The sequence below is a fragment of the Mus caroli genome, chromosome 9 (assembly GCF_900094665.2).
Source record: "Mus caroli chromosome 9, CAROLI_EIJ_v1.1, whole genome shotgun sequence".
NCBI classification, from domain to species: domain Eukaryota; kingdom Metazoa; phylum Chordata; class Mammalia; order Rodentia; family Muridae; genus Mus; species Mus caroli.
The window spans coordinates 15,067,471-15,094,665 of NC_034578.1; the positions used below are offsets into that span (position 1 = coordinate 15,067,471).

At 37.3% G+C, this 27,195-nt stretch overlaps 1 protein-coding gene across 1 annotated transcript; it reads left to right on the forward strand.

Moving 5' to 3' along the window:
* Window positions 1–8,553: 8,553 nt before the first annotated feature.
* LOC110301990 (olfactory receptor 7G2-like) lies at window positions 8,554–9,507 on the forward strand. Its single transcript, XM_021172725.1, has one exon. The coding sequence runs from the start codon at window positions 8,569–8,571 to the stop codon at window positions 9,505–9,507; it is 939 nt and encodes a 312-aa protein (XP_021028384.1). The 5' UTR covers window positions 8,554–8,568.
* The last annotated feature ends 17,688 nt before the right edge of the window (window positions 9,508–27,195 follow it).

Genomic DNA, 27,195 nt, shown 5'->3' on the forward strand with positions numbered 1-27,195 from the left:
TTTTTTAGATATTTTCTTTATTTACATTTCAAATGTTATACCCTTTCCTAGTTTCCCTCTGAAAAATCCCTTATCCCCTCTCCCTCCCCCTGCTCCCCAACCCACCAACTCCCATTCCTGGTCCAGGCGTTCACCTATACTGGGGCATAGAGTCTTCCCAAGACCAAGGGATTCTGCTCCCATTGATGGCCGACTAGGCCATTCTCTGCTACATATATAGCTAGCACCACAAGTTCCACCATGTGTTTATTGGGTTGGTGGTATAGTTCCAAGGAGCTCTAGGAGTACTGGTTAGTTCATATTGATGTTCTTTCTAAGGGGCTTTAGTTACTTTCAGCTTCGTGGGTATTTCTCTGGATCCCTTAATTGGGTACCTTGTGCTCTGTGCAATGGATGACAGTGAGCATCCAATTCTGTATTTGCCAGGCACTGGTAGAGCCTAGCTGGAGACAGTGTCTGGGTTTGGTGGTTGTTTATGGGGTGGATACCCAAGTGGGGCAATATCTAGATGGTCGTTCCTTCAGGCTATGCTCCGAACTTTGTCTCTGGTATTCATTCCATGGGTATTTTGTTCTCCATTCTAAGGAGGAATGAAGTATCCACACTTGGGTTTTTCTTCTTGAGTTTCACATATTTTGAAAATGGTGTCTTTGGTAGTCTAAGTTTCTGACCTAATATCTACTTATCAGTGAGTGCATATCATGTGAGTTCTTTTGTGATTGGGATACCCCCACTGAGGATGATATCCTCTAGATCCATCCATTTGCCTAGAAATTTCATAAATTTGTTATTTTTAATAGCTGAGTAGTAAACCATTGTGTAAATGTACCACATTTTCTGTATCCATTTTTCTGTTGACAGACATCTGGGTTCTTTCCAGCTTCTGGCTGTTATAAAGAAGGCTGCTACGAACATAGTGGAGCATGTGCCCTTATTACAAGTTGGAACATCTTATTGGTATATGCACAGGAGAGTTATTACTGGATCTTCTTGTAGTACTATGCTCAATTTTCTGAGGAACTGCCAGACTGATTTCCAGAGGGCTTGTACCAGTTTTCAATCACACCAGCAATGGAGGAGTGTTCCTCTTTCAACACATCCTCGTCAGCATCTGCTGACACCTGAATTTTTTAATTTAGCCATTCTGACAGGTTTGAGGTGGAATCTCAGGGTTGTTTTGATTTGCATTTCCTTGATTATTAAGGATGTTGAACATATTTTCAGGTGCTTCTTAGCCATTTGGTATTCCTCAGTTGAGAATCTGCTTAGGTCTATACCCCATTTTTTAATAGGTTTATTTGATTTTCTGGAGCCTAGCTTCTTGAGTTCTTGGTATATATTGGAAATTAGTCCCCTGTCAGATTTAGGATTGGGAAAGATCCTTTCCCAATCTGTTTTTGGCCTTTTTCTCATATTACAGTATCTTTTGCCTTAGAGAAGCTTTGTAATTTTATAAGGTCCCATTTGTTGATTCTCAAAGTTACATCACAAGCCATTGCTGTTCTGTACAGAAAATTTTCCCCTGTGCCCATATCTTCAAGGATTTTCCCCACTTTCTCCTCTATAANTTTCAGTGTCTCAGATTTTAAGTGGAGGTCCTTGAACCACTTAGACCTGAGATATGTACAAGAATGGATCAATTTGCATTCTTCTATATGATAACCACCAGATATGTGGGTTCATTTCTGGGTCATCAATTCTATTCCATTAGACTACCTACCTGTTGCTGTACCAGTACCATACAGGTTGGTTTTTTTTTTTTTTTTTTTCCACAATTGCTCTGTAGTACAAATTTAGGTCATGCATGGTGATTCCACCACAGATTCTTTTATCATTGAGAAGAGCTTTTGCTATCCTAGTTTTTTTGTTATTCCAGATGAATTTGCAAATTTCCCTTTCTAACTCGGTGAAGAATTGAGTTGGAATTTGGATGGGGATTGCATTGAATCTGTAGATTGCTTTCGGCAAGATAGCCATTTTTACTATTCTGATCCTGCCAATCCATGAGCATTGGAGATCTTTGAGATCTGTCTTCTGAGATCTTCTTCAATTTCTTTCTTCAGAGACTTGAAGTTCTTATCACACAGATCTTTCACTTCCTTAGGGTAGAGACACAACCAGGTATTTTATATTATTTGTGACTATTGTGAAGGGTGTTGTTTCCCTAATTTCTTTCTCAGCCTGTTCATCCTTTGTGTAGAGAAAGACTACTGATTTGACTGAGTTTATTTTATATCCAGCTACTCCACTGAAGCTGTTTATCTAGTTTTGGAGTTCTCTGGTGGAATTTTTAGGGTCACCTATATATACTATCATATCATCTGCAAAAAGTGATATTTTGACTTCTTCCTTTCCAATTTGTATCCCCTTATTCTCCTTTTGTTGTCTAATTGCTTTGGCTTCAATACTATATTGAATAGGTATGTAGAAAGTGGGCAGCCTTGTCTAGTCCCTNATTTTAGTGGGATTGCTTCAAGTTTCTCTCCATTAGTTTGATGTTGGCTATGGGTTTGTTGTATTTATTTTTATTATGTTTAGGTATAGGCCTTGAATTCCTGATCTTTCCAAGACTTTTATCATGAAAGGGTGTTGGATTTTGTCAAATGCTTTCTCAGCATCTAACAAGGTGATCATTTTTTTTAAATTGAGTTTGTTTATATAGTGGATTATGCTGATAGATATCCGTATATTAAACCATCCCTGCATCCCTGGGTTGAAGCCTACTAGATCATGATGGATGATTGTTTTGATGTGTTCTTAGATTCGGTTTGTGAGAATTTTATTGAATATTTTTGTATCGATATTCATAAGGGAAATTGGTCTGAAGTACTCTTTCTTTGTTGGGTCTTTATCTGGTTTAGGTATCAGAATAATTGTGGCTTTGTAGAATAAATTGGGTAGAGTACTTTCTGTTTCTATTTTGTGAAATAGTTTGAAGAGAAATGGAATTAAGTCTTCTTTAAAGGTCTGATAGAACTCTGCACTAAACCCATCTGGTCCTGGGCTTTGCTTCATTGGGAGACTATTAATGACTGCTTCTGTTTCTTTAGGCGATATGGGGCTGTTTAGTTTGTTAATCTGATCCAGATTTAACTTTGGTACCTGGTATCTGTCTAGAAAACTGTCCATTTCATCCAGGTTTTCCGGTTTTGTTGAGTATAGCATTTTGTAGTAGGATCTGATGATGGTTTGGATTTCCTCAGGTTCTGTTGTTAGTGTCTCCCTTTTCAATTCTGATTTTGTTAATTAGGATACTGTCCCTGTGCCCTGTAGTTAGCCTGGCTAAGGGTATATCTATCTTGTTGATTTTCTTAAAAACGAACAAACAATAAAAAAAAAAAACCTAAAAAAAAACAAAACAAAAAAACAAAACAAAAACTCCTGTTTTGGTTGATTCTTCATATAGTTCTTCTTGTTTCTACTTGGTTGATTTCACCATTGAGTTTTATTAATTCCTGCTGTCTACTACTCTCAGAGGAATTTGCTTCCTTTTGTTCTAGAGCTTTTAGGTGGGCTGTCAAGTGACAGTGTGTGCTCTCGCTATTTTCTTTTGAGGGTCACTCAGAGCTATGAGTTTTCCTTTTAGGAATGCTTTCATTGGGTCCCACAAGTTTGAGTATGTTGTGGCATCATTTTCATTAAACTCTAAAAAGTCTATAATTTCTTTCTTTTTTTTCTTCCTTTACTAAGTTATCATTGAGTAGAGTATTGTTCAACTTCTACATCAACGTTGGCTTTCTATTATTAATGTTGTTATTGAAGATCAGCCTAAATCCGTTGTGATCTCATAGGATTTAAGGGGCAATTTCAATATTTTTGTATCTGTTGAGGCCTGTTTTGTGACTGATTATATGGTCAATCTTGTAAAAGGTAAATGAGGTGCTGAGAAGAAGGTATATTCTTTTGTTTTAGGGTAAAATGTTTTGTAGATATCTGTTAAATACATTTGTTTCATAACTTCTGTTAGTTTCACTGTGTCTTTGTTTAATTTCTGTTTCCAGGATCTATCCATTGATGAGAGTGGGGTGTTAAAGTTTCCCGCTATTATTGTGTGAGGTAGAATGTGTGCTTTGATCTGTACTAAAGTTTCTTTAATGAATGTGGATGCCCTTGCATTTGGAGCACAGATATTCAGAATTGAGGGTTCATCTTGGAAGATCTTACCCTTGATAAGTATGAACTGCCCCTCCTTATTTTTTTGATAATTTTGGGTTGGAAGTCGATTTCATTTGATATTTGAATGGCTACTCCAGAGTGTTTCTTTGGACTATTTGCTTGGAAAATTGTTTCCCAGCCTCTTACTCTGAGGTAGTGTCTGTCTTTGTCCCTGCAGTGGGGTTCCTGTATTCAGAAAAATGTTGGGTCCTCTTGATGTAGCCAGTCTGTTAGTCTATGTCCTTCTATTATTGATTGAGTCTGTTGATATTAAGAGATATTAAGGAAAAGTAATTATTACTTCCTGTCATTTTTGTTTTTAGAGTTTGGATTATGTTCTTCTGGCTATCTTCTTTTAGGTTTGTTGAAGGATTGCTTTCTTGCTTTTTCTAGGGTATAGTTTCTGTCCTTGTGTTGGTGTTTTCCCTTTATTATCCTTTGAAGAGCTGGATTCATGGAAAGATATTGTGTGAATATGGTTTTTTAATGGAATACTTTGGTTTCTCCATCTATGGTATTTGAGAGTTTTGTTGGGTATAGTAGCCTGGGCTGGCATTTGTGCTATCTTAGGGTCTGTATAACATCTGTCCTGTATCTTCTGGCATTTATAGTCTCTGTTGAGAAGTCTGGTGTTATTCTGATAGGTCTGATTTATATGTTCCTTGACCATTTTCCCTTACTGCTTTAATATTCTATCCTTATTTAGTAAATTTGCTTTTCTGAATATTATGTGTTGGGAGGAATTTCTTTTCTGGTCTTGTCTATTTGGAGTGCTGCAGATTTCTTGTATGTTCATGGGCATCTCTTTCTTTAGTTAGGGAAGTTTTCTCTATAATTTCATTAAAGATATTTACTGGCCTTTTAAGTTGAAAATCTTCATTCTCATCTATAACTACTATCTTTAATTTTCGTCTTCTCATTGGGTCCTTGATTTCCTGGATGTTTTGAGTTAATATCTTTTTGCATTTTGCGTTTCTTTGATTGTTGGGTCCACATTTTTTATGGAATCTTCTGTACCTGAGATTCTTTCTTCCATCTCTTGTATTCTGTTGCTGATGCTTGCATCTATGTTTCCTGATTTCTTTCCTAGGATTTCTATCTCCAGAGTTCTCTACATTTTGATTTCCTTATTGTTTCTGCTTCCATTTTTTGGAATTTTCCATATTGTTTCTGCTGGATGGTTGTGTTCTATTCTTTCACCTGTTCTGTAGTGGTTTCCTATAACTCTTTAAGGGATTTTTGTGTTTCCTCTTTAAGGGCTTCTAGCTGTTTATCTGTGTTTTCCTGTATTTCTTTAAGGGACTTATTTATTTCCTTCTTAAAGTCCTCCATCATCATCTTCATCATGAGAAGTGACTTTAGATCCATATCTTGCTTTTCTGGTGTGATGGTGTATCCAGGACTTGCTATGACGGGTGAGGTTGGTCCTGATGATGCCAAGCAAGCTTGGTTTCTGTTGCTGATGTTCTCAAGCTTGCCTCCTGCCATCTGATTTTCTGAAGTGCTTGCTGCCCTGAATATATCTGATTGGAGCCTGTCCTTCCTATAATCCCAGTTGATTCAGGACTCTTCAGAGTCACAGAAGTCCAGCTTCCTCTGTGATCCTGTGATTCTGGGCTCCTGTAAACCTAGATTCTGGGTGTTTCACAGTTGTTGACAGTCAAGCTTCCTCTGAGACCCTGAGAACCTGGTGTGACCAAGCTTCTGTTATCCTGGGATCCTGGAATCCTAAGATCCTGACTGTGTTACAGTGCCTGGACCTAATGTCTCCTCTAAAGTCCACTGTGCTGTCTGTTGTGTTTGAAACCAATCTATACCAGCACTGATCAGAAGGAGCCCAAGCTGCTGGTCAGGCAGTGCTCCCATTTCCTTGCTCCTAATCTCACAGGCCCATCACAATTGGTCTAGAACAGGCGGTGTGTTCCTCACCAGTGATCCTAAGATCAAGTGAAGAGTCCTCTGGGCACTGTGGGACTGTCTGCCAAGTTCGCTCCTTAGGTGATGTGGAGCTGGCTCCAACTGGAAGGGCGAGGTAGACTTTTGTATGATCCCAATTTTCATCAATACTTCCAGAATATACTCACAACTTATTTCCCAAATTTAATTCATGTCTTCTTAAATAAAGAAAACCATTGCATACAATAGTCAGAAAACAAACAAACAAATAAAAAGGACCATTGTAGTGGGCACTCTCCTTGTATCAGTGGCCTGCCTGTGGATCCCTTTCACCTAATCTGGGTCCATGTATGGCTACAACCTGAGAGGATACTCCTAGTCCTGAAGTGACTTCATGTGCCTGTGTGGGATGATAACCAGGAATGCCTCCCCTTTCTCAGAGGAGAAGGGGAGGTAAACTGGGGACAGGAACTGTGTCCATGAGGACCAAGAGATTGGTGAAGATATTGGGATATAAAGTAAATAAGTAAATAAATTAGAGAAAAAATAGTTCTCCAAAAGATAAATTAAAAGAAATAAATGACATATCAAATAATTTATTCATTGTCATAATGAGTTTAATATTATAGGTTATGTTCCACAATTAAAATAGATAGGTGGGAGCACTCACATATTGTAGAATATGGGGTCAATTTTCTAATATAAATTGTAAAAGGTAGTAAACATGTTCTGGTTATTACTAGCTTGGCACATATACGTTAGTAATGACTTGCTGGTTCTAGTTTATTGCTGTAGGCCAGATGATTTTGAAGAGTAAAAGTTTGTTCTATCAAGCAATAAATAGACTCAGAGTTTAAATAATTTTGGAAATACAAGTACTCTAAGATGAGAGAATGTTGGAGGATGAGAGATGTTGGAAGAAAGGGAGATGCATCAGAAGTCTTAGAAATGTAGGTCAATAAAAACAAGACTGAACATTGGAATGTCTTATTGACTTTTTTCAAAACCAGAAAGCCTACTCTTCGACATGAGTTATAAGGCTGATTATTTTGGCTTGGTTTAAAAATGTTAATCACATGCCTTCTTACACTCTGAATGATAATCAGCTTTAAATAAAACAACAACCAAAGGAAAGCAGTTAAGTAAAATTATAAACAAATCTAAAATAGCAATCTTAAAAAATCCCTGAAATTAAAGTCATTGTATTCTTCCATGCAAAAAATAATTGCAAACAATTGTGAACAAAATAATGTTTCACAAATTCAGTGTGTGGGGTCATAGTACTTGAATACTATCTTATTAGTAGTAGTGATCACAAGAAACAGACAATAAATATACAGCAGATAAGAACAAATTTATGATTCAGTTGACAGAGATGATATCCTGGGAAGACAACATTGTTTGGTTTTTTTAAGATAATTTAAAACTTTTACAGGTACAATTGTGTACACATAAATAGAACATATTAATAAAAATATAATTGGACACAGACTAAAACATATCATGGAACAGATAAAGAATCTCTAGCTTGTACAGAATATTAAAAAGCATGTGTGAAGGTTATGAGAATAGTGCTACATTTTATGTATGTAATACAATGAAGTGTGGGAGGGAACTCACTTGTTTTCAACTGGTCTCCAGTGTCAGAGAATCAAATGTTTTAAACTCTCTAGTTTTGTTAGCATGGGTCTTTAAGGACACGAACTCATGGGTTTACAGTAATAGTCATGTTGCTGGTCTAATGAGGAGCTTTGAACATAAAGCCTCCTGAGATTAAGAGACATAAAGCATTCAGCTTGCGACCTATTCATCATCATTTCAAAAATCTTAAAATATCTTGGACTCAGTTCAGAGATAATTCATCTTTAATGGGGAAGCTTTACTGGAGTCTGTTTGAATCTGTAAGGGAGTTTTCCTCTATTTGCAATACACAGGTGAGGTATTTACATCATTCTGGATTACAGACAAGAAGTACAGATCCCATAACTAATTTTTAGAAATGAAGTAGAAGTTTCTGTTAGATTATCAACATGGTGAATCAGAATAGCATGTGCAAGATGATTAGTAAGAATTCCACTTAAGTGTCCTTCTATTATCAATTTGCCATACAAATCATTCCCATGAACTTTTCTCCTGAAACACAATTTGGATCATTCTTTAATTGTCCTTTTGTAAGGGTAGGTGTCATTTAATTCAAAGCAAAGAAACTCTTTTCTTTAATACAATGACTTTTTATATTTAATCAGGCATTAGTAATTATACTTGTACTAATAGTAGAAGAAAATTCACTATTGGTATTAATTACTAGATAGCAATAACTATGTAGGACAAACTAGATGGTGTTGCTTTCAAACTTATTTACTCATATTCTACTTCTAAAATGGAAATAGAAGGCTAAATTTGAAACCCTAAGGCATTTATAAAGTTCTTTTCAAACAAATTTAATTGTACAGTGAAACTCTTCATTCCCGTATTTCAATAACTTCTTGCTCCCTTTCCTTAAGATTTATACATAATATGGAAGTTAAAAACAAGTCGGTTGTTTTGGATATTTTCCTTCATGGACTCACAGATGACATAGAGCTGCAGCCCTTCATCTTTGGATTCTTTTTATGCGTGTATTTGATCACCATCTTTGGAAATCTTCTTATAATGTTGGCCATCATTTGTGACTCCCACCTCCACAAACCCATGTACTTCTTCCTCTGCCATCTAGCTTTTAATGACATTTATTTAATCAGCATTACAGTCCCAAAGATGTTGGTAAATATACAAACACAGGATCAGAGGATCACTTTTGCTGGCTGTCTGAGCCAGGGATGCTTTGTGGCTGTATGTTTCATCTTTGAATGTTTTCTCCTTGGAATAATGGCCTATGACCGCTACATAGCCATTTGTTATCCTCTAAGATACACAGTCCTCATCAATCCCTTCTTCTGTGTNATTNTGGTNCTAATCTCNTTATTTATTAGTATTGTAAATGGTCTGCTGCATAGTCTGATGGTGCTGCACTTGTCCTTCTGCACAGACCTGGAAATCCTCCACTTCTTCTGTGAAATTGCACAAATNCTCAAGCTTGCCTGTTCTGACAACCTCATCAACAACATCCTGATATTTGTTACAGCTTCTATTTTTGCTGGTGTTCCTCTGTTTGGAATAATCTTTTCTTATGTTCACATTGTNTCTACAGTATTGAAAATGCCATCATCAGAAGGAAAATATAAAGCCTTCTCTACTTGTGGGTCTCATTTATCAGTTGTTTCCTTGTTCTATGGGACTGGTTTTGGTGTATACATTACATCAGTAGTAATTGATTCACCAAAGGAGATTGCTATGGCTTCAGTGATGTATTCCATACTTCCTCCAATGTTGAATCCCTTTGTCTATAGTTTGAAGAATAGGGATATGAAGGAAGCACTGAAGAAGGTAATTGCTAGAATAGTTTCTATTCTGTGATGTATGATTAATCTGGGGCTTTGGTTTTTGAGTGAGCCAAAGTTGTAGGATAGTTCCCAAGTCAAAATGCCAATGATTACTTCTAATATAATTACTCAGTGAACTTAACTTGGATTTTCAGTTGTCTTGTTTCAATTTTACTTCATTGAAGCTGAACATAGAATTTCATTTTTAATGTAATTTTACTTTATTTTATTTGTTTTGGTGTTTTTCCTCTATGTATGTAACTAATGAGTATGCCTAATTCCCATATTGGCCAGATGTGGGGATAAGATACACTGGAACTAGAACTGTAAATGGTTGGTAACTGTCCAATAGGAGGTCAAGATTGAATCTCAGTCCTGAAGTGGAGTAGCCACTGATTTATGCATCAAAAAAGTTTCTAGCCCATTACTACTACATTTATTAACATGTATATGTGTGTTTGCATGCATTTGTGTTTCCTATATATGTATGTATGTAACTACTTAGGCAGGAGTGTGTTTTAGATCCCCTTGAGCAGAAACTCTGGTGGTTGTAAGCTGATCAGCCATAGTGCTGTGAAGATACTCTCTGGAAATGCAGCAAGTATGGTCAATCTCAAAGCTATTATCTCAGCCCTCATTGCCACATAGTTTCTAAGCTGGATATAGAATTTCTTCTTTTTTCAGCTCCCAGGAAAGGGGCTGTGAAGATGAATTTTAACTCTCTCTCTCTCTCTCTCTCTCTCTCTCTCTCTCTCTCTGAGTGTGTGTGTATGTGTGTGTCTGTCTGTCTGTATGTAGGTAGAGCATGTGCATGTGTGCTCATGCATATCTGCACATGCATATGCATGTGTTTGTGTGTATTTGTGAGTTAGTGTGTATGCACCCTTTACTTGGTCATGGGAAATTTCCATCACTGTCTTGGACTTAGGTCTACTGTCAAGGACAATATGTGAAGGGATAACTGCTACAAAATTACTTGCTAAGAATGTCATACTTCATTTTATTGTTAATACATTTTTATTAGCTGATAAAGAAAAAAATTAAGATGATATGAAATTTATCCACACACATTAAGATTTTTAAAAATAATTGGACAATTTTATACCCATTTCCAATATCTTTCTATTGAATATACCTACAGTCCTTCCTAAACTTCTTTTCTTAATTGTTTCAACTTCTTGTACTCATTTTCTGTTTTAAAAGCTACTGAGTACATTAGCTGTTGCAAGAATATTAAGGAGGATGGGGCTATTTAGTTGATCATAGGCAATCAAACAGAAGCTACATACCTGAAGAAATATGACTCTGTATTAGGACTTAAACCTTGAAACCTTGAATATTGGTACTCTATTAAAAGTAGTCTCACTTAAAGAATACTATGGAACAAAGAATAAGACTATACTATTCTCATGCATTGAAGACATACTAGGATTGGACTGGGCTCTCCTTTACTTTCCTGGTGATGGAAAAAATGCAACTGTTATATCTAGGAATGTTTCCAGACACAGAAGTACAGAAGCACCATCTTTTGTTTGCTAATAAATTTGTTATGGTGAAACTAGATTTTATTTTTCTAGTAAACTAAATATGGTACCTAGAAGCATATCAAATCCTGTCCCCAATAACATTTGTCTTTCTAAAAAAATTGGTTACTATTTATGTGATTAATGCACAAAAGTCTACCTTCAGAAGATGTAATTAACTATTTGGTACCAAAAGTAATTTTTTTTATTATAATATAAAAGTATAAAAGACAAAAAATATAGAGGTATGCTAATGAAGTAGAAAGTAACTGTGTTGCTATACTTGACATTATTAGTGTCTGTTGATTGATTCATTGAATCAATCTAACACATTCAGCTATCTACTTTGTTGTCTACAAAAGTATATTTGGAAATAATAGTATAAACCTGTGGATATACCTTTCAGGACATATTGAGGATTTAACTGATGGAGGAAGATGCAGCCTAAAGTTGCAAGGTACTATCCCAGGGGCTAATGACTCAGACTAAATAAAACAATAGAAAGAAGAAAGCATTTTAACCACTGCCATCTCTCTTTTCCTGATTACTTATGTGCAGATATAAGATACCCCTACTGTCATACACAATCACCATGTTGGACTAAACCATAAATAAATGAAATAAATTCCCTCAAATAAATTTTTATTTGATGTTTAGCCACAATAACAAAATAATTAATATATAACTCCTATGAATATGCAATGGATTTTATGATACATAATTATATCAACTTCATATTTTGACATTGACAAATATTTACTGAAACTGTGAACATTAGGTAGGCTCAGATTCTCTGATAGTCAAGTAAAGAAATCATGTTTAAAGAAAAGAAATGGTTTTTTAGATACCAAACTCATTAAGTAATAAATGCATTAAATGTGTTGTTGTTTTCTCTTATGCTTCCATGTCTATAATTGCATTGAGTTTAACCCGTTTATTTATTTATTTGCCCATTTATTTACAATGCCTTCGGGTATTGTAATATATAGTGACATCGAAATTAAGAACCATTTTTAAACTTGTTGTAAATTATGTGTCTAATTATTCTGGGTTTGTGTTTATATACAACTTAATATTTCCCTACATATATTCTGGAGGAAATAAAAGGTAGTTTGTATGTGGAGCATTGTACCTGTAGGTAAGTACAAATTATGATTAATAGCTTACTCAATTAATTTCTGATTAGATAACTTAAGTACTACCAGTTGTGATAAGAAGTTTTTGTTTCTCTTAGCAATTGTATTGTATTGTATCTGAGAAATAATTACAATTCACCATATTATAAAGTTGTAATACCTTTATAAATTATAAGACAATTATTTTCCTTTTTTGGTAAAAGAGTTATAACATTTTCAACAAGCTCCCTATATTACCATAGCATTAAAAATTCTGTATATATTTGGAATACATATTCTGTTTAGATCTAAATATAGAAACACTGTACCTACTGTAAACTTTTATTATTTTTGTATTGAATATTTTCTTTATTTACATATCAAAATTGTCCCTTTCCTAGCTCTCCCTACCCCCAGAAATCCCCTATTCTATTTATTCTTCCCTTACTTCTATGAGGGTGCTGTGCCACCCACACTCCCATCCATTCCTGCCTCCCTGCCCTCGAATTCCCCTACACTGGGGCATGGAGGCTTCAAAGGACCAAGGGTTTCTTCTCTCACAGATGCCCAACAAGGCCATCCTCTGCTAAAATGTGGCTGGAGCCATGGGTCCCTCATGTGTACTCTTGGTGATTTAGTCCATGGGAGCTCTGGGGGATCTGGTTAGTTGATATTTTAATTCTTGTAATGGGGTTGCAAATGCCTGCATCTCCTTCAGTCTTTTCTCTAACCTATTGGGAACCCCATGCTCAGTCCAATGCTTGGTTGGGTGTGAGCATCACCTTCTGTATTTGTCAGGCTCTGGCAGATCTCTTCAGGAGACTGTTATGTTAGGGTCCTGGCAGCATGCACTTCTTGGTATCCACAATAGTGTCTGGGTTTGTTGACTGTATATGGGATGGATCCACAAGCGGGACAGTCCCTAGATGGCCTTTCCTGGAGTCTCTCCTGACACAGTGTCTCTATCCTTGATCTTGTGTGTATTTTGTTCCCCCTCCTAAGAAGGACCGAAACATCCACACATTGGTCTTCCTACTTCTTGAGATTCATATGGTATGTGAATTGTACCTTGGGTATTCCAAGCTTTTGGGCTAATATCCACTTATCATTGAGTCCATACCATGTATGTTCTTTTGTGATTGGGTTACCTCACACAGGATATTATTTACAAGTTCCAACAATTTGCCTAAGAATTTCATGAAGTCATTGGTTTAAATGAGTAGTATTCCATTATGTAAATGTACCACATTTTTCTGTATCCATTCCTCTGTTGAAGGATATCTGGGCTCTTTCAAGCTTCTGGCTATTATAAATAAGGCTCCTATGAACATAGTGGAGCATGTGTCCTTTTTATATATTGGAGTATTTTTTGAGTGATATACCTAGGTCCTCAGGTAATACCATATTCAATTTTCTGAGGAAACACCAGACTCATTTCCAGAGTTGTTTTACTAGATTGCAGTCCCAACAAGAGTGGAAAAGTGTTCCTCTTTCTCCACATGCTGGCCAGCATCTGCTGTTGCCTGAGTTTTGATCTTAGCCATTTTTATTGGTATGAGGTGGAATCTCAAAAAGTTGTTTTGATTTGAATTTCTCTGATGACTAAGTATGTTGAAAATTTCTTTAGATGCTTCTCAGCCATTCAATCATCCTCAGTTGAAAATTCTAGTTTAGCATTGTATCTCATTTTTAATAGGGTGATTTGATTCTCTGGACTCTATCTCCTAGAGTTCTTTGTATATATTTCAATACTAGTGTTCTATCTCATAAACGATTGGTAGAGATCATTTCCCAAACTGTTGGTTGTCATTTTGTCCTATTTACAGTGTCATTTGCTTTACCGAAGCTTTGCAATTTCATGAGGTACCATTTATCTATTGTTGATCTTAGAACATAAGCCATTGGTGTTCTGTTCAGGAAATTTTCCCTTGTGTCCAAATGATCAAGGCTCTTTCCCACTTTCTCTTCTATTAGTTTCATTTTATCTGGTTTTATGTGGAGGTCCTTGATCCACTTGGACTTGAGTTTTGTACAAGTAGATAAGAATAGATCAATTTGGCCAGTCTACAGGAGTCACTAACTCAGCAGTAGCTAGTCCCACAGCCCCCAGAGGAGGCTCCAATCCAAGATGCCATAGCACACCTAAGATCTTAGGATCCGGGGTGAGGAGAACACATCTGTTCCAACATAACTGGAAGTAACTGGGACCAGCAGGATCCAGGGATGCAGGAACCCCACTTGATAAGTGGCTGTGTTCCTCCCAGTATGTGCAGATCTACCTTGGGAACAAACATGGTGGCCAGTCCCATAGTGCCCATAGGAGGCTCCACTCCCAGGCACTCTACCAAGACCAGTATCTTAGGATCTCAGGGTCCCAGGAGCTTGGTCACATCAGGATCTCAGGGTCTCAGAGACAGCTTGACTCCCAGGAACTCTGATGTTGAGAACTAAAAAGGGGAGCCCTGGGGAAGAGGGGGAGGAGGAAGACCCACACCCCACCAGAGTTCTGTTGGGAATTGCAGGCTGGTCTCCAGTCGAGCTGAGGTTTGAACCCCAATGGTCATAATTCACCTACATGACATTGTGGTGTTCCTTCATGCTCCTGAAACTCTGGCCCCTGCCTAAGGTACCACCTCCCACAGCCCCCACAAGAGAAGCATGGTGAGTAGTTATGTAAGCAATGGCCCAAGTTTCTGACCTTCAGGCTATACTCCTCCCCAGTTACCTAGCAACAGTGAAGAAAATAAAAAGGGGTGCTCAGCCCCCACCTTGCTCTATTATTCTTTTGTTCCTCTACCTCTCACTTCTCTCACTTCTCTTTCCTCTTCCCTTTTTCTTTGTCTTCTCTCCTCTCTACTTTCTTTTTGTCCTCTCCTCTCCTCCTTTCTCTCTCTCTCTCTCTCTCTCTCTCTCTCTCTCTCTCTCTCTCTCTCTCTCTCTCTCTCTTCCCCAACCCTTTACTGTGCACTCTGGTCAGTGTTGGGAACCTTTCCCCCATTCCCCCTCTCCTACAACCCTGGTGGCTTTAACAAAGTAGCTTGCGGGGGGATCCCCAGGCAGGGCTGCCCCTTGGCCACCCCCTGAAGAGTGGGATAGAGGAATGCCCACCCAGGGATTAATGGATAGGGTAGGTAGCAGGCTTCCCACGCCTGACTGACCAGAGAATAGGGAAACTCTGGCAGGGTGTGGGTATCTTTTTCCTATCCCACTTCTCCCTGTGACCCCACAGCCCCCCTTTTTATTTTGTTCCCAATAGAGTTCCACCTATACTCTGGTCAGTCAGGCATGGGAGGGCTGCTATCTACATTCCACTCATCCCCAGGTGGGCATCTAAGCCTCTGACCCACTCTTCTGGGGGTGGCAAGGGGCAGCCCTACCTGGAAATCCTGGTGCTACTTTGCTAAAGCCACCTGGGGTTATGGGATGAGGGAAGAGAGGTTCCTATCACCTGGGAGACTGAGCACAGCAGATCTTGATGAGCAGAGACTCTATGGTTTTAGAGCTTTATTATAGAAAGGCAGGGGGAAAGAGAGAAGGTAGAAAAGAGAGAAAGAGAGAAAGAGACAGAGATGAAAGGCTAGAGAGAATGAGTAAGAGGGAGAGAGGAAAGGAGAGGAGAGAGGAGAAGAGAAGACAGAGAGGAGAGAAGACAAGGAGAGAGAAGAGAAGACAAAGACAGGAGAGAAGACAAAGAAAGAGGAGAGAAGACAAAGAGAGAGGAGAGAGGGGTTGAGAGTGAGGGGTAAGAAGTAAGAGGAGAGCAGTGAGAAGTAAGAGAGACATGTAAGAGAGCAAACAGGGGATAAACAGGCCTTTTAAAAGTATGCTGTCTTATCTCATTGTTGCTAGGTAACTGAGGAGGAGTTTAGCCTGAAGGTCAGAAGCTCGGGCCATTGCCTACATGACTTCTAGCCATGCTTCTCTTGTGGGTGGCGGTAACTTAGGCAGTAGCCAGAGTTCCAGGAGCATGAGGAAACACCTACCATGTCATGTAGATTAATTATCACCATTTCTGGTGTTCAGACCTCAGCTCAACTGGAGACCAGCCTGTCTGTGCATAGCCCAATGCTCCACACTCTGACACACCCAGAATCTCAGGATCACTGGATCCTAGAATCAGAGGATCACAGAGACAGCTGGACTCTAAGGAGTTCTGTCTCAACCAGTATTACAGGAAGGACAGGCTCCAGTCAGATATGTTGAGTTCTGGGAGCAGTAGAGATAATCAGATAGTGGGAAGAAAACATAAGAACAGAAGCAACAGAAATTAAGGCTACTTGGCATCATCAGAAACCAATTCTCCCACCATATTTAGTCCTGGTTACACCATCACACTGGAAAAGCAAGATTCAGATCTAAAGTCATTTCTCGAGATGATGATGGAGTACTTTAAGAAGGAAATAAATAACTCCCTAAAAGAAATACAAGAGAACACAGGTAAACAGGTAGAAGCCTATAAAGAGGAAAAGCAAAAGGAATTACAGGAAAACACAATCAAACAGGTGAAGGAAAGGAAAAAACCCATCCAAGATGTAGAAATGGAAATAGAAACAATAAAGAAATCACAAAGGGAGACAATCCTGGAGACAGAAAACCTAGGGAAGAGACCAGGTATCATAGATGCAAGAATCACCAACAGAGAATGAGAAGTAGAAGAGAGAATCTCAGATGCAGAAGATACCTTAGACAAATTTGACACTACACTCAAAGAAAATGAAAAATGCAAAAATCTCCTAACCCAAAACATCCAGGAAATTCAGGACACAATGAGAACACCAAACCTAAGGATAATAGCTTTAGAAGAGAGTGAAGATTCGTAAATTAAAGGGCCAGCAAATATCTTCAACAGAAAAATAGAAGAAAACTTCCCTAACCTAAGGAAAGAGATGCCCATGAACATATAAGAAGCCTATAGAACTCCAAATAGACTGGACCAGAAAAGAAATTCCTCTTGTCACATAATAATTAAAACACAAAATACATTAAATAAAGAAAGAATATTAAAAGCAGTAAGGGAAAAAGGGCAAGTAACATAAAATGGCAGACCTATCAGAATTATGCAAGACTTCTCATGAGAGGCTATGGAAACCAGGAGATTCTGAGCAGATGTCATACAGACCCTAAGAGAACATAGATGCCAGCTCAGACTACTATACCCAACAAAATTTTATATGGTTATCATAGGCAGAGAAACCAAGATATTACACAATAGCTTTCCACAAATCCAGCCCTACAAAGGATAATACATGGAAAACACCAACACAATGGGGGAAACTACACCCTAGAAAAAGGAAGAAAGTAATATTTCAACAAAGCTAAAAGAAGATAGGCACACAAACATAATGCCCCTCTGAGAACAGAGAGTAACAATCATTTTTCTTTACTATCTCTTAACATTAATGGGCTCAATTCCCTGATAAAAAGACATAGACAAACTGGATAGGTAAACAGGATCCAACATTGTGCTGCATAAAGGAAATGCACTTCAGTGACAAAGACAGACACTACCTCAGAGTAAAAGGTTGCAATACAATTTCCAAGCAAATAGCCCCAAGAAAATAGCTGGAGTAGCCATTCTTACATCAAATAAAATCGATTTCCCTCCAAAAGTTATCCTAAATGATAAAGAAGTACACTTCATCATGGTCAAAGGAAAAAATCTACCAAGATGAACTCTTAATTCTGAACATCTATGCTCCAAATGCAAGGGCACCCACATTCATAAAAGAACTTTTACTAATGCTCAAAACACACATCACATAATAATAGTGGAAGACTTTAAAACCCCACTCTCAAAAATGGACAGATCACAGAAACAGAAACTAAACAGATACCAAGTAAAACTAACAGAAGGTATGAACCAAATAGTTCTATCAGATATTTATAGAACAGTTCACCCTAAAGCAAATGGATATACTTTCTTCTCAGCAGGTCATGGTACCTTCTCCAAAATTGACCCTCTATTTGATCATGAAACAGACCTCAACAATACAAGAAGATTGAAGTAATTCCATGCACCCAATCAGATCACTATGAACTAAGGCTAGTCTTAAATTCCAAAAAAAACAATGGAACACACACATATAAAAGGAAACTGAAGAATGATCTACTCATTGATAACTTGGTCAAGGAAGAAATGAAGAAACTATAGACTTTTTAGAATTTAATGAAAACGGACACATATCATACCAAATACTATGCAACACAATGAAAGCCGTGGTAAGAGGAAAACTCATAGCTCTTAGTGCCTCCAAAAAGAAACTTGAGGGAGCTTACACTAGCAACTTCATGGGACACCTGAAAGCTCTAGAACAAAAAGAAACAAATACACCCAAGAGGAGTAGGCAGAAGGAAATAATAAAACACAGGGCTAAAATCAATCAAATAGAAACAAAAAGAACTACAGAAAGAATCAACAAAACCAGGAGCTGGTTCTTTGAGAAAATCAACAAGTCTTTAGCCAGACTAACCAGAGGGCACAGAAACAGTATCCAAATTAACAAAATCAGAAAGTAAAAGGGAGACATAACAATGGAAACTGTGGAAATTCAAAAAAATCATCAGATCCTACTACAAAAGTTTATACTCTCAACTAAATTGCAAAATCTGGATGAAATGGACATTTTTCTAGACACATATAAGATGACAACCTTAAAATAGGATGAGATAAACCATCTGAACAGTCCCATAACTGCTAAAGAAATAGAGGCAATTTTTAATAGTCTACAAACCAAAAAATATCCCAGGAACAGATGGGTTCAGTGGAGAATTATGTCAGTCCTTTAAAGAGGCCCTAACTAATACTCTTTAAACTATTCCACAAAATGGAAACAGAAGCTATACTACACAATTCATTCTATGAAGTCACAATTAAGCTTATACCTAAACCACACAAAGACCAAAAAAAGAGAACTTCAGACCTGTTACCCTTATGAGCATTGATGCAAAATTACTCATAAAATTCTTGCCAACCAAATCTAAGAACACATCAAAATGATCATTAACCAAAGTCAAGTAGGCTTCATCACAGCCATGAAGGGATGGATCAATATACAGAAATCATCAATGTAATCCACTACATAAACAAATTCAAAGAACAAAAACACATGATCATTTCCTTTGATGCTGAATTTGACAAAATTCAGCATCCCTTCAGGTTAAAAAACTTGGAAAGATCAGGAATTCAAGTCTCATACATAAACTTCATAAAAGCAATATACATCAAACCAGTAGCCAACATCAAAGGAGAATAGAGATAAACTTGAAGCAATCCCACTAAAATCAGAGACAAGGCTGGCAGCTCTCTCCCTATCTATTCAACATTGTACTTGAATTTTTAACTAGGGCAATTAGACAACAAAAGGAGGTCAAAGTAATACAAATTGGAAAGGAAGAGGACAAAATATCACTATTTGCAGATGATAAGATCATATAATTAAGTGATCCCAAAAATTCCGACAGAGAAATCCTAAAGCAGATAAACAAGTTCAGGAAAGTGGCTGGATATAAAATTAACTCAAACACATCAGTGGCCTTCCTCTACTCAAAGAAGAAAGAGGTTGAGAAAAAAATTACTGAAATGACACCCTTCACAATAGCCACAAATTATATTACAGACCTTGGTGTGACTCTAACCTGTTGTATGCCGGCCCACGGCCTACATGAATGGGGTACACCTGGTGGGCAGGCTGGGGCTGAAAAAGACAAGAGAGATTCATGGAGACCAAGACACTTTTCTGTTCAAGGCCCACAAGTTTATTAAGAGACTGTGCTTATAAGGGGGAAGGCCCATCCCCCTGCCAGTCCACTCTTGGTACCTGGAGCCATTCTGTCAGGACTAGGTCACCAGGCTGGTTGCTTATTCAGGATTGTCTCAAGAAGACAGGTTCAGCCTCTCAGAAGGTAGCAGAATCTCAGGGCATTTGTCACTTCAAAAGAAGCCAGCCAAGTCAGAAAGCTGCACCAGAGGTGGTCCCTCATCAGTGGCAACATAGTCTGTACCAGCCCACTTCAGGCTGGGGGAGGCTACACTAACCAAGCAAGTGAAAGATTTATATGACAAGAAATTCAAGTCTCTGAAGAAAGAAATCAAAGAAAATGGAAAGATCTCCTATGTTCATGGTTTGGCAGAATTAATATAGTTAAAATGTCCATCAATCCCAAAGCAATCTACAGACTCAATGCAATCCCCATCAAAATGCCAACTCAATTCTTCCTAGAGTTAGAATGAGCAATTTGAAAATTCATTTGAAATAACAACAACAACAAACAACAACAACAACGAAGCAGAATAGCAAGGCAATAAGAGAATATCTGGGGGAATAACCATCCCTGATCTCAACCTGTATTACAGAGCAATAGCCGTAAAAACTGTGTGATAGGCAAGAACATCAATGGAATAGAATTGAAGACCCATAAATGAACCCACATACATATGGTCATTTGATATTTGACAAAGGAACTAAAACCACCCAATGGGAAAAAAAGGCAGCATTTTCAACAAATGGTGCTGGCTCAACTGGTGGTCAGCATGTAGAAATATGCAAATGGACCCATTCTTATTTCCATGTATAAAGTTCAAGTCCAAGTGGATCAAGAACCTCTACATAAAACCAGATGCACTGACTTATAGAGGAGAAATTATGGAAGAGCCTTGAACACATGGGCACAAAGGAAATAATCCTGAACAGAAAACCAATGACTTGTGCTGTAGATCAATAATCAACAAATGGCACCTCATAAATTTGCAAAGTTTCTGTCAGGCAAAGAACCCTGTCAGTAAGACTAAAAGTAAACCAACACATTGGGAAAAGGTCTTTAAAATCCTAAATCCAATACAGGGCTACTATCAAAATGATACCAAGATCTCAAGAAATTAGACTCCAGAGAAACAAATTACCCTATTAAAAATGGGGTAAAGAGATAAACAAAGAATTTTCAACTGAGGAATATCGAACGGCTGAGAAGCACCTAAAAAAATGTTCAACATCCTTAGTCATTAGGGAAATGCAAATCAAAACAACCCTGAGATTCCACCTCACACCAGTCAGAATAGCTAAAATAAATAAAAAACTCAGTTAATAGCAGATGGTGGTGAGGATGTGGAGAAAGTGGAACACTCCTCCATTGCTGGTGGGAATGCAAGGTGGTAAAACTTCTCTGGAAATCAGTTTGGCGGTTCCTCAGAAAATTGGACATAGTATTACCTGAGAACCAACCTATAGCACTCTTGGGCATATACCTAGAAGATACTCCAACATGTAATAAGGACACATGCTGCATTAAGTTCATAACAGCCTTATTTATAATAACCAGAAGCTAGAATGAACCCAGATGTCCCTCAACAGAGGAATGAATACAGAAAATGTGGTACTTTCACATAAAGGAGTACTACTCAGCTATTAGAAACAATGAAATTTCTGAAATTCTTAGACAAATGGATGGAACTAGAAAATAACATCCTGAGTGAGATAACGCCATCACAAAGAACACACACACTATGGACTCACTGATAAGTAGATATTAGCCCAGAAGCTAGGACTACCCAAGATACAATTCACAGACCATATGAAGCTCAAGAAGAAGGAAGACTAAGTGTGGATACTTCAGTCCTTCTAGAAAAGAGAAGAAAATACCCATAGGAGGAAATAAAGAGACAAAGTGTGGAGCAAAGACTAAAGGCAAAGCCAATCAAAGACTGCCCTCCATGGAGATCCATACTATATACAGTTACCAAACCCAGACACTATTGTGGATTCCAACAAGTGCTTGCTGATGGGAACCTGATATAGCTGTCTCATGAGAGGTTCTGTCTGTGCCTGGAAAATTCAGAGGTGGTTGCTCTCAGCCAAACATTAGACTGAGCACAGGGTTCCCAATGTAGGAGCTAGAGAAAGGACCAAAGGAACTAAAGGGGTTCCCCCATAGGAGGAACAACAATATGAACCAACCAGTACCCCCAGAGCTCCCAGGGACTAAATAAACAACCAAAGAGGAAAGAAGGACCCATGGCTCCACCTGATTATGTAGAGGAGGATGGCCTTGTGAGACATCAATAGGAAGAGAGACTCTTGATCATTTGAAACCTCAATTCCCCAGTGTAGGAAAATGCCAGAAAAGGGATGCGAGAGTGGGTGGGTTGGTGAGTAGGGGGGGGGAGGGCAGGGGGGGATATAATAGGGGGTTTTCCAAGGGGAAACCAGGAAAGGGGATAAAATTTTAAATGTAAATAAAGAAAATATAAAAAAACAAACAAACAAACAAACCAAAACAAACCAAAACAAAACAAGTGAACAGACTGGATTTGCAAACAGGACCCAGGATTTTGCTGCATTCAAGAAACAGAACTCTATAACAAAGACAGACACTACCTCAAGGTAAAAGGCTGGAAAAAGTCTTGCAAGCAAATGGTCTCAAAGAAACAAGCTGGAGTTGCCATCATAATATCCAATAAAATAAAAGTGATATGTGTGTGTGGGGGTGAAACACTTCATGTTAATCAAAGGAAAAACCCACCGAATATAGTCTCAATTCTGAACATCTATGCCCCAATTCTAAGGGCACTGCCATTCATACAATCAACTTCTTTAAAATTCAAAAAAACACATTAAACCCCACATAATAGTGGGAGACTTTAAAACCCCACTGTCATGAATTGGCATATCATTGAAAAAGAAAGTAATAGAGACACAGTGAAACAAATAGAGGTGATGAACCAAATTGTTTTAAAAGATATTCTTCAGCACATTTTACCCTGAAATTCTTAGCATATTATACATTCTTCAAATCAGTCACAACCTTCAACCAATACAAGAAGATTGAAATAATTCCATGTATCCTATCAGATCACCACAGACTAAAGCTAGATTTCAATGACAAAAAAAAGAACAAAAAACAAAACAAAACAAAAACAGAAAACACACATATCCATGGACACTAAAAAACTCTCTACACATTGATAACTTTGTCAAAAAAGAAATAAAGAAAAAATTAAAGACTTCCTGAGATTCAATGAAAATGCTGGCACAACATGCCAATACTTATGAGTCACAGTGAAAGCAGTTCTAAGAGGAACATTCGCAGCTTTAAGTGCCCTAATAAAGAAAATGGAGAGATCCTATACTAGCAGCTTAACTGCACTCCTAAGAGCGCTAGAACAAAAATAAGCAAACACTCAAGAGGAATTGACAGCAGGAAATAGTCAAACTCAGACTGAAATCAAACAAATAGAAACAAAGATAATGAAACACACCAAATGTGGTGGTTTGAATATGTTTGTCCTAGGGAGTGACACTTTACAGAGTGTGGCCTTGTTGGAGTAGGTGTGGTCTTTTGTAGGTAGTGTATTACTGTGGGGATTGGTTTTTAGAACTTGCCCCACCATGGATGAACCAGTCTTCTCCTGTTTACCTTTAGTTCAAGATGTAGAATTTTTGGACCAGCCCCATGTTTCCATAAACTTTTCCATTTTCCCACTGTGATAATAATGTACTGAATCTCTGAATGTATAAGCCAGCCCCAATAAATGTAGTCCTTTAGAAGAGTTTTCATGGTCACAGTGTTGGTATCTCTTCAGAAATGAAAACCCTAACTAAAACACAAACTAATAAGATAAAGTTTTTGGCCTATTGCTTATGGTGTCTCCTACTTTTCTTGGTGTTTTCCTGACTCATATTTCCTGACTCTTGCCATAAAACACGTAATTATATTTATGGGTCAATTAGATGTTCCTGGAAATGAATTTTCTTTCTTGGTAGACATTTTTCCCATCCATCATGTAAGTAACAAGCATATATTTTTCTAATTAACTAAGAAGATATTAATTGGGACAAATATGTCTTGCCCTGATGCTGTTTGTATTCTTATGTTAATTTTGCTTCCTCAAGAAGGGTTCTCCCTGATGTGAAGTAGGTCATGTACTCAGGTGATTACATGTGAAACTTCTCCCCATTTTAACTGGTCAATAAACACTAGAGCCTGGGATTGGACAGTGGAAAGAAAACGTGGGATAAGAGATATTGAAGAGGAAGGAAGGTAGAGAGAGATCAGAACAAGAAGGGAAGGGATAGAATTGAAGAAGCGGAGGAAGAAGTCATAACAGGGCAGAACCTCATGGCCAGGAGAAACCATAAGTACTATAAGGTCTCATGGCTAGGGAATATGTTAGTATAGTGCTATATTTGCCCAATCTAGGAATATAGTTTAAAATTATAATAACTGGATCGTGGGCTTTTTATACAGGCTTATAGGGGTTTGAAATTTTAGGAACACAAACCTTTGACATATTGAAAGCTATTCCCTCAAGCCCCTACATAAATGAAGTCTAGATTATCTAGTACAAAGTAAAATGTTATTATACTAATTTAATGTCTTTCAGTTTATATATCTGACATTATATCAGGATACGATTGGGGTTGCGGATTTACCTCAGTGGTAGAGTGCTTGCCTAGCAAGCACAAGACCCTGGGTTCGGTCCTCAGCTCTGGAAAAGAAAAAGACAAAAAAAGATATGATTACATTCCAAGAATTTTTTGGACTATTATTCTATGGGTAAAATCAGCATAGGTATACAATTGAAATTATATTTTCAAATCTCAAATGTTCTCCAACAGAGACATGATTAAACTGAGTGTTACCTTTCTTTCAATACACTAATGTTTCTCTTTTTATTTAAAACATAAAACAAACAAAATGATTAATTTCAATGTTGTTTCAATACATATTTTTATTAATGACACTGAACTAATGATACTATGATAAAGGAGAGTATACTTTATGCTTGTGTTTTATTATTATGGAAAAAGAAAATTCTTCCAATAATTTGCTCCAGTGATGCCTCACATATTGTCAATATCTACTTCTTGACATCACATTAGACCTAAATCTAGGATGAAATTTACATAGTCTAGGGTAGGGTGTTAGGATAAAAATGTTTTCTAGCTGTAGTCAGAGCTTAACTTTTCCTGCTCTGGTTACCTCCTTTAACTAATTATTTTAGAGGGATCAAAACAATAGGTAAAATTATAGTCGCTCCTTTAGAGCTCTTTACTTTATATTGGAAAAAAGAAAATGTCTTTTCAGAATTGAAAATCATGTGACTAAATCAAGGAGAGAGAAATAAATCAAAGATAGGTAGAATTTCAAAGGAAATTTATTGAGTCACTACATTAAACAAATCATGTATTAGAAGTATCAAGCATATTGGATCAACCAAATGTCCCCTTTACACTTAGTATAAAAACAAATGCTGACAGGAAATTAGCCAGTATGGAAAGTAAGCTCACTTACTAATAACTTCTTCAGTGACTTCTCTGTATTTGTGTTCATAAAATGGTAGATAAAGTAGTTTATCATTGCAAGAAACATAATATATATCACCAAAGCAACTGCATCTCTCCTTGGTGAGCAACTTTTTCTGAGTTAATGTATATACTGCAACCAGTCACATAGCACAAGTAAACTACCAAAAAAGTGAGACCTAGCTGTGAGAAAGTCTTCATAGTCTCTTTCAGATGGTGGTTCTACCAACACTGTAACCACATTGCAATATAAAAGAGGAAACAATTAAAGGAAGAGAACCACAAACAAAATTGATAATGGAATTCTTGCCAGGATTCTATCAATGAAGATGTCAGAACAGTCCAGCTTGAGGCCCTGAACATATTCAAAAATGAAATGGGTGTTTTCCAGGCTCTCCAGAAGTACAACTAAAGCACTAGCAGAGAATATTACCATTATCAACCCTAGTGCAAAAAACTAGCGATACCAGAATAATAATATAGAAGAGATCCGTAACTGTACCTTACAATGTGAAAAATTGCCATATTGTGATCATATGTCATGACTCCAAGGGATAAAACCTTTTATCATTATCAAAATGTCACCAAAGACGATTGGCTGAGACAGCTTGTGTAACTGATACTATTGGTTTTAGGTTTATATGTTCAGAAGCATCTTTTGGACAGAGTTGGTGCATTAACAAATTTGAGTAAAAGAAAGATGAGAGACAATGTAGTACCAAAGGATGAGCAGTGAAACTCAGAGCTAAAGGCCAAGATTACTAGAGTATTTCCCCACAATGTGATCAAGTATATGCATATGAAAACTGATAATGATGGTCTGAAGTTTTGTATCATTTGTTAGTATTGATAGAAACAATCCATAATCTACAGTTTTGAAACTTAGGGTACAAGTATTTAAAACAAGACAAGACAAGACAAGACAAGACGAAACGAAACGAAACGAAACGAAGCGAAGCGAAGCGAAGCAAAGCAAAGCAAAGCAAAGCAAAGCAAAGCAAAGCAAAGCAAAGCAAAGCAAAGCAAAGCAAAGCAAAGCAAAACAAAACAAAACAAAACAACATTAATGCCAGGCAGTGTATGGTAGACTCAGATTTCCTGTAATAAGACTCCCTAGATGGATGTCCTAAGCTATAGAGTACATGAAATAAAGACTAGTCAAAATAAAAATAAAATGAATTGTAATAAGACCTGAAGGGTTGGGGATGTCTAATTGAAGCTTTAATGATGCCAACACACTGTGGAAAAACAGTGTTTTGTGTTTTCCACAAAAGATGCTACTCTGAATCTAGAATAGTCTTCCATATTCTCTAACGTATGGTGATATTTTTAAAGAAGAGGATCTTTTGAAAATTTAAGACCTGTGTGGTTGGAGGTCATTAGTAACAGATTTCTGAAGGCTATATCACCTTCTTTTAGTCTGTTTTCTCTGATTTTTTCTCTACCTTTATGTGGTTTACAGCACAACTCGTATTAACAATGGCAGAATTATTCTCTTAATATACATTCTCTGCAGAGACAGATACTTCCCTAAAATCTTGGAAAAAAATTAAAATTTTCTTAACTATTTCATATGGAAGTAATTTTTTCGAAACTAGTGAATATATAGAGCAATTCTTTTTTCTTTCTTTCTTTCTTTCTTTTTTTTTCTGACCATCTCACTGTTTGGATGAATGTAATACAATTGCCAGACTCTATTAGATTTGATTTTTTTTAATTAATATTTTTTATTACGTATTTTCCTCAATTACATTTCCAATGGTATCCCCAAAGTCCCCCATACCCT